This window comes from Syngnathoides biaculeatus, chromosome 6 (genome assembly GCF_019802595.1).
Source record: "Syngnathoides biaculeatus isolate LvHL_M chromosome 6, ASM1980259v1, whole genome shotgun sequence".
Lineage (NCBI taxonomy): Eukaryota > Metazoa > Chordata > Actinopteri > Syngnathiformes > Syngnathidae > Syngnathoides > Syngnathoides biaculeatus.
In genome coordinates this window covers 426459-446154 of record NC_084645.1, presented here as the reverse complement: position 1 = coordinate 446154, position 19696 = coordinate 426459, and the positions used below count along the sequence as shown (strand labels likewise).

The 19696-nt window shown below is 42.9% G+C and overlaps 1 protein-coding gene across 6 annotated transcripts in view; it reads right to left on the bottom strand.

Moving 5' to 3' along the window:
• LOC133501824 (uncharacterized) overlaps positions 1-19696 on the bottom strand; it is a 161621-nt gene that overhangs the window by 22703 nt on the left and 119222 nt on the right. For 4 of the 6 annotated variants that reach the window (XR_009795292.1, XM_061821860.1, XM_061821862.1 and 1 more), the window contains 2 exons: positions 19314-19418; positions 8639-8824 (listed from right to left, as the gene is read on the bottom strand). Coding sequence is in view for 3 of the 6 variants with exons in the window: in XM_061821860.1 (XP_061677844.1) it covers positions 8639-8824; positions 19314-19418 (291 nt within the window). In the remaining 3 variants the exon portion in view is untranslated. Of the gene's footprint in view, positions 1-8638; positions 8825-18551; positions 18790-19313; positions 19419-19696 lie in introns of all 6 variants that reach the window. The other 2 variants (XR_009795289.1, XR_009795290.1) reach the window with 1 other exon arrangement.

The window sequence follows — 19696 nt, the reverse complement described above, 5'->3', positions numbered from 1 at the left end:
CTGTTGAATAAGTTGGTCAAAAACTCCACAGCCATCTCTCCAAATTGCTTCCATATCTCTACCGGTATGTCATCAGGACCAACTGCCTTTCCATTTTTCATCCTTTGTAGTGCCTTTCTGACTTCCCCCTTAGTAATCATTGCCACTTCCTGGTCCTTCACTCTTGCCTCTTCAACTCTTCCTTCTCTCTCATTTTCTTCATTCATCAACTTCTCAAAGTATTCTTTCCATCTATTTAGCACACTACCGGCACCAGTCAACACATTTCCATCTCTATCCTTAATCACCCTAACCTGCTGCACATCCTTCCCATCTCTATCCCTCTGTCTGGCCAACCTGTAGAGATCCTTTTCTCCTTCTTTCGTGTCCAACCCGGTGTACATGTCTTCATATGCCTCTTGTTTAGCCTTTGCCATCTCTACCTTTGCCCTACGTCGCATCTCGATGTACTCCTTTCGCCTCTCCTCAGTACTCTCAGTATCCCACTTCTTCTTCGCTAATCTCTTTCCTTGTATGACTCCCTGTATTTTGGGGTTCCACCACCAAGTCTCTTTCTCCACTTTCCTACCAAAAGACACACCAAATACTCTCCTGCCTGTCTCTCTGATTACCCTAGCTGTCATTGTCCAGTCTTCCGGGAGCTTCTGCTGTCCATCGAGAGCCTGTCTTACCTCTTTCCGAAAGGCCGCACAACATTCTTCCTTTCTCAGCTTCCACCACATGGTTCTCTGCTCTACCTTTGTCTTCTTAATCTTCCTACCCACCACCAGAGTCATCCTACACACTACCATCCTCTGCTGTCGAGCTACACTCTCCCCTACCACTACTTTACAGTCAGTAACCTCCTTCAGATCACATCGTCTGCACAAAATATAATCCACCTGCGTGCTTCTACCTCCGCTCTTGTAGGTCACTATATGTTCCTCCCTCTTCTGGAAATAAGTGTTTACTACAGCCATCTCCATCCTTTTTGCAAAGTCCACCACCATCTGTCCCTCAAAGTTCCTTTCCTGGATGCCGTACTTACCCATCACTTCTTCATCGCCCCTGTTTCCTTTACCAATATGTCCATTACAATCTGCACCAATCACAACTCTCTCGCTGTCTGGGATGCTCAGAACTACTTCATCTAGTTCCTTCCAGTATTTCTCTTTCAACTCTAGGTCACATCCTACCTATGGGGCATAGCCGCTAACCACATTATACATAACACCCTCAATTTCAAATTTTAGTCTCACTCAATCTGATACTCTTTTCACCTCCAAGACATTCTTAGCCAGCTCTTCCTTTAAAATAAGCCCTACTCCATTTCTCTTCCCATCTACTCCGTGGTAGAATAATTTAAACCCTGCTCCTAAACATCTAGCCTTACTACCTTTCCACCTGCTCTCTTGGATGCACAGAATATCAACCTTTCTCCTAATCATCATGTCAACCAACTCCTGAGCTTTTCCTGTCATAGTCCCTACACTCAGTTGTAGGCTCTGTGCATTCCTCTTTTTCTTCTGATGATGGATCCGGTTTCCTCCTCTTCTCTGTCTTCGACCCACAGTAGCTGAACCTCCACCGACGCCCTGCAGGTCAGCAGCGCCGTTAACCCGGGCCACGACCGATCCGGTATGGGATTCTTTAGATGAACGCTCATATTTGTTTGGCACAGTTTTTACCCCGGATGCCCTTCCTGACGCAACCCTCTGCATTTATCCGGGCCTGGGACCGGCCTACAGATTGCACTGGTTTGTGCCCCCATAGGGCTGCATTTATCATTTCATACGTACTTACCCAATATGTACTTACGCTATGAGGACGTGGGTTACTTGTGAGGACAAGCCTCACAAGATTAAGTAATGTATAACCACTCCTGAGCATGGTACAAACCCTTGTCCTTGCAATTGCAGTTACGCGAACCACTTCCAAGGGTGGTAAAAATGTCCTACCAGCTATTTTCATACTGTCTTCACAAGTCCCAAACTTGAATTGTAGTGTGTTGCAGTGTGTGCTCTTAGTGTATAATCGATTGTTATGCTGATGTAGTTTGCTTTGTGTATGGTTAGTCAAATGTCAACGATTATGTAGTCTTGTAGTTTGGACCAAAGAATGATCATACACGAAGAGTTAAGATACGATGGTATGTTGAAGGGATTATATATGGATGAATTTGCTTGAATAATACTGCTCACATCGCGTATTACTTAGCAAAGTTACCATGAATAAACAAGGTGGAGCTTTCACTGAAATGAGTTCGTAGCTTCAGAGTACCAAGAGAGTGAGTATATGTGGGTGCCAAGACCTTCATAACGGCATCATGTTTTCACAATAACTAGCTTTCTGAAGATAGTAAATGAATGGTAATTAGTATCCTAACAATTTTCTTTATTTTAAAGTTCTCACTTGCTATTTTAGGGAGAGGTAATTGCCCCTAGGTGTGATTGTGAGTGCAACTGTTGTCTGTCTCGATGTGCCCTATGATTGCCTGGCAACCAGTTCAGGGTGTACCCCACCCGCTGCCCATTGATGGTTGGGATTGGCTCCAGCCGTCCTGCGACCCTGCAAAGCATATTTTATCCAAGAATTACAGTATTGAAGATGTGTTCAACTATTTGACCTGTCAACAGCTGTCATCGTTAAACTTGTGTGCAGAGGTCCTCTGAAATGACAAATTTGAACTTTCTGAAACAACCTGAGGCTTTCCACATGACGACCTCAACCCCTTACAAAACTTTACGTGATAAGCGCTTCCTTTTCCTCTGTAGTCTTACACAAACCTTGAACGGTACCATGCATACTGGAGTCTCAGGAAGGTGCACCAGCCCTGACTGACAAGAAAAATCCAAGTTGCATCCGAATGGTCACAGATAATTTGTTAAACACCATTAGAAAAATCAGGTGTGGACAATCATGACGTTTTGCCAGTGTGTTGGGGGATGGGTATATGGAATGTCAGGAGCGGCACATTTGCATTTCACTGTTCTCTAGGCCTCAATTTATCAACATGGTTTATGAAAAAGCTTTATCCTTTCGACAAGTGCTGTTGTGACGTGGACACATTTCGACAGTGAACCAGCTCCCCTACTCACTATCTCAGTGCTGCACAGTAACAGCAAAACATGGACCCAAAAAAATTCCACTTTTGAAGAAAATGTTCAGCTATGCTACAAATTATATGTCCAAGTTGTAGAAACTGTAAAGCTTTGTCATAAACTATGTTGATGAATTGAGGCCTGGCGAACAGTGAAATGCAAACAACTTGTTTGACCCGTAAGGGGTACGGAGAATTATGTATGCTAATTGCAGAAGTGATAAAGGTCAGCTTTGTCTAAATTGATGTAGCTAAAAATCAAATTCTTAAATGACCCACATGTGAAGAAAAATCGTACTCCTCTGAGAAGCAGAAGTGTCCTTACAGTCCATGTCTATGATGGGCTCATCCCCCAACAATCAAGACATTTTCCTCAATGTGTTGTGTAGATGCGTGTGTGTGCGTGTGTGTTATCCACACTTAAGATGTTAAAAGGTTTTTTGTAGCTTCAGGTGTGTATGTTTTTGTCTTTTGTGGGACAGGGTACAAACACCTCGGAGCATTTAAGTTTGCTGACTCTGGAGTATTTTTGGTGAGCCACAAACATGTTATTCACATACCTAGAAATTTTGAATTGTTAAAAAATATGAGGTCACAGTTTATTTCCTGTAGCACTCATTATTGTTGTTGGTGTTTCTTCTTTTTGATTGTTTAAAAAAAGAAAAAAAAAAGAAAGCAAAAGATTCACAAATTGAATCCCTTGACACCCCTTGAGCTGCGTTCCCATCAGGTAAATTGACATGTCCATCTTTTTGAATAATTCTGAATCACAAGTAAAACAAATATTTGCGTCTCGTCGTGAGATTTCTTCATTAATTTCTTGCACAGCAACAGTTAAATATGTAAACTTTCAAAATTGTATGACTGTTGGATGTCACTGTAAATCCATACAACATATTTACATGGTTACTTAACCTCCTTTATTCCAACTTTCCCATACTGTCTACCGAGATTTCCTTGGACTTGAAATCCAAAGCTGTTGTAATTATTTGTTAGTGATTCCAAATAACAAGGTGATAATGAGGCTTACTTGTCTTGCTCCTACAATGCAACCCCTCTAGCAAATTAACAGCATGGAGGGGGGGGGGGAATAAAAGAGTAATTCACTGTGGCTCAACATCTATTTATTTTATTACGCTGAGCCAGTTCCTTTCTCTCGCCCTGGTTGACGGACAATCATGGACAATTTTACACTAAATTAGTCTCGGTACAAGCTGGAAAGAGACAGGCTCAGCAGTCTGGCACCCGGCGCTCGTATGTAAACATGATTATATCCGGGAAGTCGCTTCACATTTTTGCGCACACAGTGACAGCCAATTAGGGCTGACGTGAGAGCGGCTAATTCTTCAAATGGTGGTGGTGGTGGGGTGGGGGGCAGGCATTGGGATTGAGGGAGGATGAAGAGCAAAGAAAGAATGGAGGGGAGGAGATGGGCAATTTAAACTAAAAGGGGTTGAACAGCTTGTGTAATTATTGTGTGGGAGACGACGATGATGACGACGATGATGACGGTGAGCTCCAATTTTCCGTGTCATCACAGTCCAGATATTTTTCTTGGTGCCTTTTTGTGCTTTTTGACTGGATGGCAACCAGTCCAGGGGGTCCCTCAAAGTCAATGGGCTCCAGCTCACCCACCACCCTAACAGTGGTGGTAACAGTACCCACACTTGAGTACAAGCACAATTACTGAAAGTTTGAAATGCCCAAGAAAGTGAAAAAGATTTTGGACTAGTCCATTATAAACAATACCCATTTTGTCAACTTGCCACAATGATAACGAAAGTTTACGGTACACAAAATAATTTCATTCTTTTACTAACTTACAAAGTGCTTGTACTGAAAAGGGGGGCACAGTTGTTGAGCCGGAAAGTGTTGGCCTCACAGTTCTGAGGTCCCGGGTTCAATCCCAGACCCGCCTGTGTGGAGTTTGCATGTTCTCCCCGTGCCAGTGTGGGTTTCCTCCGGGCACTCTGGTTTCCTCCCACATCCCAAAAACATGCAACATTAATTGGACACTCTAAATTGCCCCTAAGTGTGATTGTGAGTGTGACTGTTTGTCTCCAAGCGCTCTACGATTGGCTGGCAACCAGTTCAGGGTGTACCCTGCCTCCTGCCCATTGACAGCTGGGATAAGCTCCAGCACTCCCCGCGACCCTCGTGAGGATAAGCGGTGAAGAAAATGGATGGATATTTCATACAAATGTTATCCATCCTAATGGATGGATGGATATACTGTAAAGAAGGAAAAAAAACACATTACATATCACGTGTTAAGAGTTAAATGGTGTTGGCTTGGCGTTAATGCAAGCAAACAATTCAAAGCTCCCGTGGCTTTACCAACATTGTCAACTGAGTAACAAATGTAAGTTTAGCTCACAGTAAGTCAAAAATAAAATAACATTTTGTGTGTTTTCAGAGATTAGATGGAGAGTTATTTAATGCCGGAAGCTGGTAGTTTTAAGGCCGGGGAATATTTTACTTCTCCAAATCTATTACCGTCATTATTTGTGCTCCGTGGTTAACGTCCTCCATTTTGCTGCTCCTGCCGCTGATTTTCCTACCTTATAAAACCTCAGATTCATGTAGTTGACGATAAGAAGCCCGTCTGTTTTCAACTGCAGGCAACAAAAGTAAAGCGTCATCAGAAAAATAAACACTCTTCCATAAATAGTATCTGAAAGATCTACTTAAATGCATTAACATTAGTATTTGTACTTAACACCCTTGCCCCATAATGCAGACATCGAAAGGGATCGAAAATGGACAAGGAAATTGCCCGTTGGTACCGGTCTGCATGCGCAGTCCTGTCTGACCCTGTGCATGCTAAAACAAGCACCTATAATTGCTCGTGTTCCGATAAACTCCACTGCGTCTGCTTGTCTTCAAGTTGAGCTTGAGTCCTTGTCAAGCATAATTGGAAGCGCTTAATTAGCAGAGTGTGTCCTCTTTCCCCTCCCTCCAATAAACAAAAAGCACATTACACATCAATCTCCACTTGTTGCCGGGGTAACAAAGTGATGGGCTGCTTAATGAAATGATGTGTGCCGATACCTTGGAAACGCTTTACATCTGATTTGGATAATGCAAATCAGATATCACAGTTAATTTAAAACAAAAGAAAATATTTGATGGACAGTGTTTGCTCATGCTAATGAGGAGTATGGATGGGAATCGTTATCCCAAAATATATTAATTACTTTAATTATTAAGTTATTAAAAAAAGAATAATTTGTATTGTTTTTTTTAAAGACTCATATATTTGATACTGCTTGTGGAGTATGGATGGGAATCTTCATAAAAAATGCTAGGCTTACTTTTAATAAGAATATTTAAAAATATAATGAAATAATTTTCAAACACATTCCCGAATATTAGCAAAATGTTGAGGGGTTACTAAGGGTTGACCTTCTCCCAAACACTGGTAATTGGTCAGATATTATCTTTCATCGTGGTAAAGTACCTTTCACCATTCATGGTCACACAAACAATGAATAGACCCGCAATCCAGTACTGAATCATATCACACCGCACTGTTACCTAAATTGTGCAAATGTACAGCCCATCCATCCACTTTCTCAGCCGCTTTTCCTCACGAGGGTCACGGGAGTGGTGGAGCCTATCCCGGCTCTCAACGAGCAGGAGGCGGGGTACACCTTGAACAGGTTGCCAGCCAATAGCAAGGGCACATAGAGACAGACAATAGTGACACTCACAATCACACATAGGGTCAATTTAGAGTGTCCAATTAATGTTGCATGTTTTTGGGATGTCGGAGGAAACCGGAGTGCCCGGAGAAAACCCACGCAGAAACGGGCAGAATATGCAAACTCCACACAAGTGTGTCCGGGATTGAACCCGAGACCTCAGAACTATGAGGCCAACGATTTCCAGCTGATCCATCGTGTCGCCTGCATGTGTACATAGATTAAAAAAAAAAAAAAAAAATTCAAAAAACAAATCAACAAATTATGTTGCTGGAATCATCTAAGTTTAGGAGTTACTTTTGAATCACACTGTAGATACTGGATCTAGCGCTTGGCCTGGACAGAACTCCACCAGCTGTCACTGTGGGTGTATGACTTGGGATTTTCAGAAATGGCACACCCTTAAAAGTACAGACAGCGAGATTTCCTCCTGGTACAGACTATAAAGAAGGCAAGTGCCGAACTCAAATTATGTTTAATTTTCCAAGGTTACTATTGTGTGGCTCGGTGCAGGGGCCTGCCAGTAGCTGCACCTTCTGTACAATGCAGTCTCTGATCTACCCAAGGTTTTTAACAGGTGGTAAGGGAGGGAGGTACTCTTGTTATTATAAAACATACTGTAAGATCCCAACTACACACTTGAGTATTAGGAGACTAAATGCTTGTAAGGCTTCTCCTGTTTTGTCCCAACCAGTCAGCGGTCATTGTTTTGACTCCAGGCTACAGGATTGATACCTGGAATAATCGCTGTCAATCATCACTGGAGCTCAGCCTCCAAGAGGTACCAGGAAAGCTGTTATTAAAATAGTAAAGCTCCATGTCGCGCTCATCACTCTCAGCGCTTCTCTTCCTCCCATTTGACCCTTATTTTCTCCCTCCACTGCCAGGTTTTAATCTTGTCAAGCTGTGCATCATTCTCATAATTCCCATGTTAAACGCAACATAATCATGCAGACTCCGAAAGGCAATTCAGTTCCACCCTCAGAAAATGAAAGGAAAGGGGGAAAAAATGACCCTGCACAGGTTATTGCTTTCTGTTAAGCGTGCGTCAACAACTCTTGAATTTAATGCATTCCCGCAACAGTGCCTGGCCCGCCTGGCCCTCAGGGGAAATAACAGCACGTGGCCGTTAGGGGATTATGGATGAGAAGAGCAAGGAAAAGGTGTGAGACGTACTCCTTCAAGAATTATGAGATGACGAGAAAGCATGTGGGATGCCTGGCCTTACTTAAAGCCGAGGACTCGTGATTTGGAAAGAATAAACATGATGGAGTCCTTCCATGTTTTCAGACCTTTTAGGCAGTCTTCAACGCTATTACAGTACGTCCACAGAGTTGTCTCGGCCATGCAACAGCGAGCAGTACTACATTGAAGATGCAGCTCAAGGTGGGTACACATCCCTGCCCCCACATATTTTGGGGGGCAAATTTGAGCATTGTCCCTTCCTCGGATTGAAGTCAAAACTCTTGGTTGTCTGGTCTAAGGTGTGTTACAAGAGATTTTTTTTATGACGAGAATATTTTGCTCCCGCAATGTACATAGCAGAGACTGCTAGCTTCTTCAGACACAAGTCTTGGTAGTATGACTGGTTCGGGAAAGGAGAGATGTGATTGATGATTGATGATTGAATTGTCGTTATGAGTGTGGTGAGCTCTGCTGGTCACCTTGAGTACAACAGAGACAATGAAAGCAATAATTACCCATTTCATTTGAACAAATGTAACTATATTTGATAAAAGTATGACGATCACAAATATTGACACTGTATCATGGGATGAGTGCACAGGTTAATCAGATCTGATACAAAAGCTGTATCATCAGCGAGCTTCAGAAAAACAATTAGATTAATAAGCACCTGAAGTGTCTTCGTCGCTGGGTGCCGGGGTGGTGCCCCTTGTCCCCACTCTGGGGTTTCTCACCCCAGTCTCCTGGTGGGGGCTTGGGGGTGTGCTGCTGTGTCCCGGGCCTGTGCCCTATTCTTCCCGTTCCCTGGGGTACGCTGCCGGGGTCGTCACTCTTCTCCCCCTCTCCCCCGCTCCATCTACAAATGAGAATCACGGCGCTGCATGCCTTTTCTGACTTAAGCATGATAGAATATAGCCCTGAGTGGTCAGGGACCTATGGAACTTAAAGAGCCTGTGATGCCTTAATAACATTTGTTTGCTACTCACAAAGAATATACACTTTTTTTTTTCCCACTGTGAGCAGTGGCTTCAACTACGAGGTTCCTTTTGTTGTGGAACCCATCCAAGGGTCATGGGCGTGCTGGAGCCAATCCCAGTTGTCATCAGGCAGGAGGCAGGGTACACCTTGAACTGGTTGCCAGCCAATCGCAGGGCACATGGAGACAAAACAGCCGCACTCCCAATCACACCTATGGGCAATTTAGAGTGTCCAATTAATGTTGCATGTTTTGGGATGTGGGAGGAAAGCAGAGTGCCTGGAGAAAACCCACAGAGGCACGGGGAGGACATGCAGATTCCATATAGGCAGGGCCAGGATTTCAACCCTGGTCCTCAGAACTGTAAGGCCAGCGCTCTATAGCTGCTCCACCGAGCCGCCTGTTGTGTTCCATTCAATCATAATATGAAACAATGACCTTCACATACACGCAAATATGGAGGCTTGCATATTTGCTTTCAACTATCCATTGATACTTGTCAAAGAGCATATCCTTGAATAGGTCATCTAAACACTCATCTTCAGCAAACTTCTTAAAAAGAGTTATTTTGAATCATTTCATTCACATTGTACATTCTAAAGTGAAAGAAGCAGCAAAGTGGATAACTGCTTAGCACATCTGCCTTACAGTCACGAGAATCTGGGTTTTAAATCCGGCCTCGCCTGTGTGGAGTTTCCATGTTGTTTCTCTGCCTGTGTAGCCACCTCAATGTGTGTATTGAGTTAGGTGTACCGCCTGACATGAAAATGCCTCCCGATCCTGTGTAAACTGTGTATTAGCTTGATGCTCCTCCTCTATAATATGTTCTTCTTCTGTGGTTCCCACTGTAAATCTTTTCTGCGGGCCTCCCTCTGCCCTCTGGGAGAGGAGCTGAGCAGGCAAAGTTTATCCGGAGGATTTTCTGTTATTCCGTCAGAATAAAAGAGATCGTCTTCAAAAAGGTCCGCGTGTCACATCTTCCTTGAAACAGACAACGCAGAAGGCCACCGATCACACCTGTGTGTGTCTTCCCTGGGTACTCTGGTTTTCGTCCAGATCCCAAAAACATGAATGGTAGGTTAATGAAAGACTAAATTGCCCTAAGTGAGCGCAAATGGCTGTTGTTTATTTGTGGCCTGGTGGCGACCAGTTCTGGGTGTATCCTGCCTCTTGGGCAGAGTAAACTGGATTAGGATCTAGCATGTCCATGACTCTAGTGATGATAAGCAGTCCGGAAAATGCAGGGATTATACATTTAAAGTGCAGGAAACATGATGCACGCATGCTCATGTGTAGAAATTCTTCATTTGTTCTCAGTTCTAAAGGTTGTTTGTTGTCATTATAGTTAGATGATACTGAACTGTTCGGAAATAGTCATTTGTACACACACACACGTACGGACACACAAACACCATTACAATAACACATTAGAATATTTGGGTAACAGCCCAGTCGTTTGTCAAGGGGCTCTTTAGGGCTCGTAAAAGTGTCGCTCTGTAGGGATTTGTCATCGCCACAAAGGCTTGCTCCTTCTATTAGTCATAAAATATAGTGAAGATGCAGCACAGTATATGACCATGTGTGTGTGTGTGTGCGTGCAGTGTGCATATTACTCAGGATGCTACATCGACTTTGTTCCCTAAAGTTTGTGCATCAGCTTTCCATGAAAAAAAATGAAGACACATGCAAGCGGAAGGAACTATCTTTCAGTGCGTCCATGTTTGTATTTGTTGCATACCAATTTTCAATATGCTACCCTATTTCATTCTGCCCAGTTATTATTCCCCACGACTTATCACACACACACACACATGCACACACACCTCCACACACACAAAGATACAAAGATGCTCATAGAGACAGAGTGCTTCTATGAAGAAAGATGACGCCATTGAAGATGATGACAACTCCCATCTGACATTTACTAACCTTTTGGGTAGAGAAATGGGGATGGACGAGGGGAAGAGAAAGACAGTGTGTGTGCGCGTGTGTGTGAGTGTCTTTATTGTGCGGGTCCGTGTGTGTGTACATACGTGTGTGTTTGGAGGTGGAAGCATGACATTCCTGTTTTCTTTTCCTTTGACCATCATATTGTGCACAAGAGCCTTTTGTTGCTGTATGCTTCTTTTTTTAAAGGCTTTAAAGTGATGTCCTTCAGAAATTGCATAAGGCCTTGCCACACAATGTGTCGGTGGGACAAAAATCGCTGTCCAGTCACTAATGATTAAAGCAGTCTTTCTTGATTAAAAAAAATCCATTCATCCATCCATTTTCCTAGCCGCTTATCCTCACGAGGGTCGCAGCGAGTGCTGGAGCCTATCCCAGCTGTCAATGGGCAGGAGGCGGGGTACACCCTGAACTGGTTGCCAGCCAATCGCAGGGCACATCAAGATAAACAGCCACACTCACAATGACATCTAGAGACAATATACAGTGTCTGATTAATGTTGCATGTTTTTGGGATGTGGGAGGAAACCGGAGTGCCCGAAGAAAACCCACGCAGGGACGGGGAGAACATGCAAACCCCACACAGGCGAGGCCGGGATCGAACCCGGGTCCTCAGAACTGTGAGGCCAACGGTTTACCAGCTGATCCACCATGCTGCCCACTTTTATATATTTATATAAACAATAATCAGATATCGATTTTTGTTAAACATGTTGAAATCATTGCATTGCAGTCATGAAAAAATGGCTAACGTGCCTGACAGCTGGTATTAATTACCAATCAATTTAAGTAACTAATATTTGCCTTCCCCTCACCCTCTCAGTTTGAGTTTAGCCGCCCCAGGAAATCTGAGGTTTTAGTGTGCAACATCAATCAGTGATGAAGCTGTTGAAGTCACACAGTGGTGACGTAAGCCGTATATGCGAACAATAAAGAAGAATCTACATACTGTAAATACTTGAAAAGGGTTCTCTGGTTCCAGAATAAGTAATTTCATACACTCGTTTGGCATTAGGAAACCTGCTTCTCAATCATGTGGATGACACCTTGGTTTATATTAAAAATTGTGTTGTTGCCACAGAGACCACGTATCGCTCGCTTTACAATACTGGTGGTCCACAATTTAGTGCACAACTAACATTTTTGAGCAAAAGAGTCTCAACTACGAGTATATATACACAGCTATTTTCTATAGCACTTCTAAGCTGACGGCAGCACGGTGACACCGAGCTTGTTAGTTCTGAGGACCCGGGGTTCGAAGCTGGCCTCGCCTATGAGGAGTTTGCTTGTTCTCCCCGTGCATGTGCAGGTTTTCTGCGGGTATATCGGGTTTCGTCCCACATCCCAAAAATGTGCATGGTAAGTTAACTGAAGTGTATATACTGCCAGCGAGTGTGAATGTGAGCGTGAATGGTTGTTTGTTTGTATTTGCCCTGCAATTGACTGGTGACCGGTTCTGAAGGGGGAGGTACCCCTCTCGCCCGGAGTCAGCTGGGATAGGCTCCAGCGCACCCGCGAACCTCATCAAAATAAGTGGTACAGAAAATGGATAGATGAACTTCTCAAATGACTTGAGGTGAGAGGCAGGGAAGCCTTATTCCTGGATTCCACCCCCCCACTCCCACATTTAATTCAAAAGCGCTCCTTGCTCTCTTCCATCTTTTCAACCAATTAGGTAACAGCAAACACAGTGAGCTCCCCATCAAGGCCGCGTGTGCTGTGATAGCTTGAACGAGTTAACCACCATCAGAGGGGAGTCAAACATAAGCGTGAGGGGTCAATTGAAAGACTGAGGAAGAGAAGGGATGATGAAGAGCAAATGGGGCTAGTTTGGAGAGAGATTACGTACGTAAGAAGTGAGATTATTATCTTGAGAGATAAAAGTCTGTCTTGTCCTTTCGCCGTCAATAGATGAGGAAATCCAAAGAGAGCAGACATCACATACTAATAATCCGTTTGAGTTCGGGAAGTATGATGAGACATACATTCATGTCATAAAAAGCAAACTAAAAACAAAATAAATAACATTTACTATGGTTACTTCAGGCCATTGTTTTTTTCCCTGTGCGACTTCAACATTTTCAGTCATTGAAATGAGTACTTTAAACACACTTTGTTATATTTTCTTTGTTTCTTGTTGTTGTTCTTCTTCTTCTTCAAAAAAAAAAAGGTTAAACAACCATTTGACGCTGTGTTTGACAAGAACAGAAACAATGTACACTTGCCTCAGCATCTGAGGCTCACATCCATGTCTTTAGGCTCTGCCTAAGGCAAGAGCATGTTATACAATACTATTTTTTTCACACGCGAGAGAAAACCCCCCCGGGCAGGTATTTGACTTCTTTTGTTCTTCTGCTTTTATGGAAGCGAGCCTGCTGCTCAGTATGACTGTAGTCACACACTGCTTAAGTCAATGAATAAAAATGCATGTGATTCATTGACTTAATTTTTTTTATTTTATCCTCATATAATTACTTTTTTTTTCTGAAAACAATAAAACATTACCCTTCTTTGAGCCACCACTTCATCGTGGTGGAGGGGTTTGCATGTCCCAATTATCCTAGGAGCTAAGTTGTCTGGGGCTTTATGCCCCTGGCAGGGTCACCTGTGGCAAAGAGGTCGTAGATGAGGAAGTAAACAAAGCAGGGCTCAAATAAACCCTGATGATTATTTATAAAAATGGAGAACTGGAGCCAGGCCTGGAGGTGGAGCTTTAAGATGCACCCATGAGGCCTGGCCGGGCACAGCCTGAAAGGGTAACGGGGACTGGAAAGTCTGTTAGAATGACCTGTCAGAAGGAGTTTCAACTCCCACCTCCGGCAGAACTTCACCCATGACCTGAAGGAGCCAGGAGACATCGAGTCTGAGTGGACCTTGTTCTACGCCTCCATTGCTGAAGCGAATGATCAGAACTGTGGCCGTATGGCAGTTGGTGCTAGCCATTGCGCCAACCCCAAACCCGTTGATAACGGATGTTGTCACGATAAAGAGGGAGTCTTATCGGGCCGTTTTGGTATGTGGGACTCCTGAGGCAGCTTATGGGGACCAGCTGCCTAAGCGGAATCCAGCATTGGTAGTCGCTGTGGCAAAAAACGTGGGTATGGGAGGGGCTTGGGGTAGCGATGAAGAAAGATGCTGTCAAAGGAAATTCTGGTCCACCATCCCAAAAAAAGCATAAGTGACGGTAAGTCACAGCTTTCCCACAATGTAAGGAGGCTTTAATTTTTTTTTTTGGCGCGTTAAAAAACGACCTTACTGTTAAATGAATTGTTATTGTCGTTTCTGTGTATGAAAGCAGTACTTTGTGGAAAGTGTCTCTTATGTAACTGCCACGTTGAATGTTAATGTATGTTGCAATGTGTTTCATTTTTAATAATGGAGCTTCGCGGGGACACGGCTTTGTGAACACATACCCGGTGGCGCCGTGATGCTTCCGGGCTTCCAACGACACCGGTCAGAGCGGATCACAGAATTTTCAGGGAAAACAAAAGGCAACGAGATATGCTTCGATATCAATGAAAAATGGTGTAGTGACATCACAGAGCTAAACACATACTGCAGCTTGGACTAGGAGTCATTTTTTCAAAAATATAAGTCATTCAATTTGCCGCACAAGATCACTTCAGTCATTGTCGCCTGTGCTTCAATTCCTCCTCAAGCTAAAACCAATGCCCCCTCTATATCTTTTGGGAGATTTTTATTTAGAAATTAAATGAATAGATATTGGGCAGAATTTCTTCAAAAGAGATAAAAACACAGAGTATATACTATATTTGGTGCTTGCTTTATGCAGAGGGATAGCCAGTTTATTTTACTAAAATGGAGGCATTCGTCAAACTTGGTTGAAGTGCCATGTTTAAGAATGTTTTGACAGCACGGATCTAATATCCCAAACTTGATCTCACTTCAAGTGTGGCACCCACAAGTGCACCGAAACATGGCGCAAACAAGATCAATATTTATTTTATGAACACCAGCAGTGCGTTTTATCTGCATGCGCACTTCATTTGTAATACTTCAGCATTTATCTCTTGATGGCAACAACAACTGCACACACACTACACACGTGCGTGCACGCATACGCACACGCTTGGACACATTTGGGATACTTAGGCCATGCCTGAATGCTGCTGTTCAGTGTTGCTGCTTTAATAATCAGTTTTAATGAGCATCACTCAGTTATTCCCCTTAGCATCTCTCTCTCTCTCTCTCACTCTCTCTCTCTCTCTCGCTCCCCCCTCCTTCCTTCCCCCATTCATATCTGTCACTCCATTTGTTGTCCTCCTTATCCTCCCACCATCCTCTCTTCTTCAGATAGGTTCATACACTTTTGCCTCAGTAGCTTTTCTGCCAGTTTTGTGGAGGCTTCCCACGACAGATATTGTATAAATATACAGTAAGAATATGTTTTCTGAAGCTGACTGTCATAGCTAGATTGTAATTATAGAATTGCTCCATCCAACCATTTTCCATACTGCTTATCCTGACAAGGATCACAGGGCATGGTGGAGCCTATCCCAGCTGATTATGGGCGAGCGATTGGGTACACTCTGAACTGGCCACCCAATAACGTTAGAATTGACTCAAATATCAATAATAATACCAAGATTGGCATTAACATTGATGGATTAAAGAGAAAGCCTTTATTACCACTGTATGGTGCCAGTGATATTTCAGTTTCTGTTTTGTCCTTGATGCAATGGCGCAAGCTTCATCAAATCTCAGTTAAAATGTCTTTAAACTCATTCTTTACAGATTTATTGTTGTTATTGAAACAACTGGTTGTTTCTTGAGGTTTGTGGGTGGTTTAGAATTTTCTTTCAAAGCCATAGTTAAGTTCACTGGAGGAGAAACTCTTTATGCTATATTTTTGCATTTCTTGAAAACACATTAAACATACAGTCCTATGAGGGCCACAACAAATTGTAGACCATTCCAAGCCTGGATAAATGCAAAGGATTGCATTGGGAAATGTTTCGGTCTTCCAACTTTTTGGAACACGAGGCAGGAACACACTTTAAACTAAAGAGGATCAGAATAAGCTTTAATGGCCAAGTATGGAACACACGAGGAATTTGTCTCCAGGAGTCGCTGCCGCCCTGGTACGACATTCATGTTGAGTACGGAGAAGAAGAACAAACAAACAAGCAAGAACGAAGAACAGTTGACTTTCAATTACTCGGCAAAAAATGCTTACAAGAGTCACAGTTGTGCAAAGAGGCAGTCTAAAAAAAGCATTTAGAGCAGTTAGAGTGGATCAAGCCCCAACCCACCACCCCCCACATTATGTTAATCTTATACAGAGTGGCCTCACCCGTTCACGGTTCCCCCTTATAGACTATTTTCGACTGACGTCACACACCTTCTGATTTAGAACGTGGGCGCCATCTTGGTTTGGGGGGAATTCGCGTAAACACACCGTAACTAAGCAGGAACCATTTCAGAAAGGTGCATGAATGAGGGCGCAATGCTGTGTTATCGGTTGCTCAAACGGGCGTTGTAAAGCGTCTTTCTTTCGACTTCCAGCTGTGATCAAGAACCACTGCGAAAAGACGGAGCAGTTAGCAACCATACGGCGACAACTGTGGCTGTCTCGTATTAGCAGAGCCGATGTAGCAACCAAGCACAATACTTGTGTGTGAATGCAATGCATCTCTCCAAAATCTGTATTTTCTGTTTTACTACAATGAGTTTGCAAAAATGACTGACCGCACCGGTAGCTGTTGTGTTGAGTTATGTTAAAAATATAGCCGTGGAAATGGAGAAAAAGGTGCGGGCTCCACTTGGGACTCGTCCCGTTCAAACCTCTCTCTCTCTCCCTCTCGGTAACAAAAACAAAAATAATAATCCACACCTCTTTCGTTGGTATAATCAACATAATTTAACACAACGCTGACCATAATCACACGGTACATATTTTAATTACATTGTGTGGTAAACTAAGCCAATCAGTGTGGGGAGACAGGTTGCTTACAATGGAAACCGCGGGATGACGAACCCAGCCATTGATGAATTGGTTGTAGGCCTCCAGACCTTTGGAATTCTTTAGTTGGGACACGGAATAAGCGCTTGTTTAGAAGAGGAGATATTTGACGATGTCTGGATAGGTTACTGACGCCATATCTGTCAACTTTTCGGAGCACCAACCTGTATAAACTCCCCCAAAAAAATCCTTATAGAGAGCAAAAAATCCTTATAACATACTGAAGCGAATTATATGTCTAAATAATAGAGGGAAAAAACACAAAGTTGGTGGTTCTCCCATTGCACAATATGAATAATATACACGTGGTTTACTGGAAAGTTACTCGAAATGAAAGTATTTTGCTAATATAAATCAACATTTGGCGCTGCGCTAAACATCATGTCTACTATAACAAAAATCTTTGATGCAGGCCATATGATTTGTGGTATACGGCCGTATACGTAAGATTCACCACAAAATCCGTATGAACTACAGCTACACCATACGAGTTGACAGGTATGACCGACGCCCACATTTGTGTGCTCCATTTGTGTTTCTCCAAGGCATGTGGGTCGATATTGTCGATCAAAGCACACTTCTTGTCGTAACGGTTTCATGAAACAACATCTAATGAGCCCCGATAACTTTCCAAAGTCTTTTTAGTCACTTTTAACAGTCGTACGAACATTTGTGTAACTCCGGTCTAAATGCGAAAGCATTAGAGTGAACAGGACGTCAGTACAGTGAACCCATCCAACACGGCCAAGTGCCCCGGATGTAGTCACGTGGTCGAAAACAGTCTATAAACCGGTGCAATGACGAATGTGTAAAGGGAGCTGTTTAAAGTGATGAATTCCGCAATAGTCTATAGTATATATTACTAACATTAATACTGATTGGACCAGCAGGATATTAGAGTGTGTCTCAACAACGGCACAAGGCAGAATGATCAAGAATTTAATGCCTTAATTGCCAAAGGGAAAAAACTGTTTGAATGCTTGCTAGTTTTGACTTGCATCTGCAATGACTCGACGGAAAGAGGTGGAAGAGCTGGTGGCTGGGATGTGGAAGGCCCGAAATGATCCTGCCTGCTCTGGACCTAGTTTGAGTGGCATGCAAGTCTTGAAAAGTTGGTTGGGAGGTAGTGACCAACCGTTCAGCAGTTTTGATTGTCCATTGCAGTCGCAGTTTGCCCTTTTTTGCGGTGTCCTTTTAAAATGGTACTTCACACATTAAAACTATATTTGTGGCAAAAATATGTGAATGTCCTTTTCTTGCGAGTCATCTTGGTGTGGAGGTCATATGTTTGTGAAGCGTAAGGTGTTGAATGACTTGTCATGTGGACTACCATGAATAATGTCCCACCTTCTGCGGGGTAAAGGTCACCATCATTTCTTTTTTGTCTGAAGGGGAATGAGTATTGACAAAAAAAAAAAAAAAACATTTGGTACAAAGAGGCAGATTCAAATGTTTGGGTCTCTTCTTTCAGAGGTTCTGTGGTTTCGGTATCAACAATGTATTGGGATTCTCAGGGTAAGAAATATGCTACTGTGACAATCACCCGTAATGAGCTGGATAGATTCCAACGTATCCATAAAAAATAGATAAATGATAATAAAAATACAAGATGCATGGAATGCGGTACAGTTTACTGCCTCACAGTTCTGAGGACACAAGTTCAAAAACTAGCCTCACCTGTGCAAAGTTTGGATGTTCTCCTTGTGCCCGCTTATGTTTTCTCCGAGTACTCCAGTTTCCTCCCACATCCCAAAAACATGCATGATCGGTTAACTGAAAACTCGAAATTTCCCATTTGTGTGAATGTGAGTACGAGTGATTATTTGTACCCCCTCCGAGTCACTGCCGCCCAGTTCAGGATGTACGCTGCCTCTCGCCCGAATATAGTGGGTAAGGCTTCAGCATGCCCGCAACCCTAGTGAGGATAAGCGGTATGGAAAAATTACTTTTGAGAAAAAGAAATACTTACAATCTTCAAAATTGAAAACTACAGTATACAGCACTTCTATTCACCAGGCATTCCGTGCTCAACATTTTGATAGAGGAAGTCACATTCAAGTGATAATTCTGTTTTAATCTGTTGTTTGTCCAATGATAAATCAATGAGCCAATAAAAAACAGACAAAGGTCATACAGTCATAATGTGCAGGGACAATTATTGCCGACAGTACGTGCGTCCACCAAGGCTGAACTATAATAAAACTGAAAACAATTGATAGCATACACATTGTATTCATGGTTATTTGCTCATCTGTTAATTAATTAGCAGGTCATTTTTCTATTTCTTGTTAGATAACAACCTGAACAAAAAACTCCATTATATTTCAGACTGGAATAAAGTTCCAATAAGACTTACAGAGAATTAAAAAAAATGGTGTAAATATATATATATATTAAGATGCCTCCCTCAAATGCAACAGGTTCTTTTCCCCTTTGTACCTTCTGATGTACCAGCCCTGTAGAAATTTCTGTTGAAATTGGTTCACCATTCTTTGCGTAGTCCTGCTGCTGCTGTGTGTGACTCTCTGCAGTCCATTTGCAACCCTAATGAAGAAAAAGACCAGATACACATCAAAATGACAGCTGTATAAATGGTCAATACAAAAAAGAAAAAAAAGAAAGCACTACGTTGGTTAAGTGTTGAGCACACCTTCTTCACAGTTCTGAGGTTAGGTAAGTTATTCCTTGGGAGCTTGAGTTCCCTCCCACATGCCAAAAACATGCTTCTTCTTCTGCTTTTCCTTTCGGCTTGTCCCATTAGGGGTCGCCACACCGTGTCATCTTTTTCCATCTAAACTTATCTCGTCCACATCTTCTCTAAC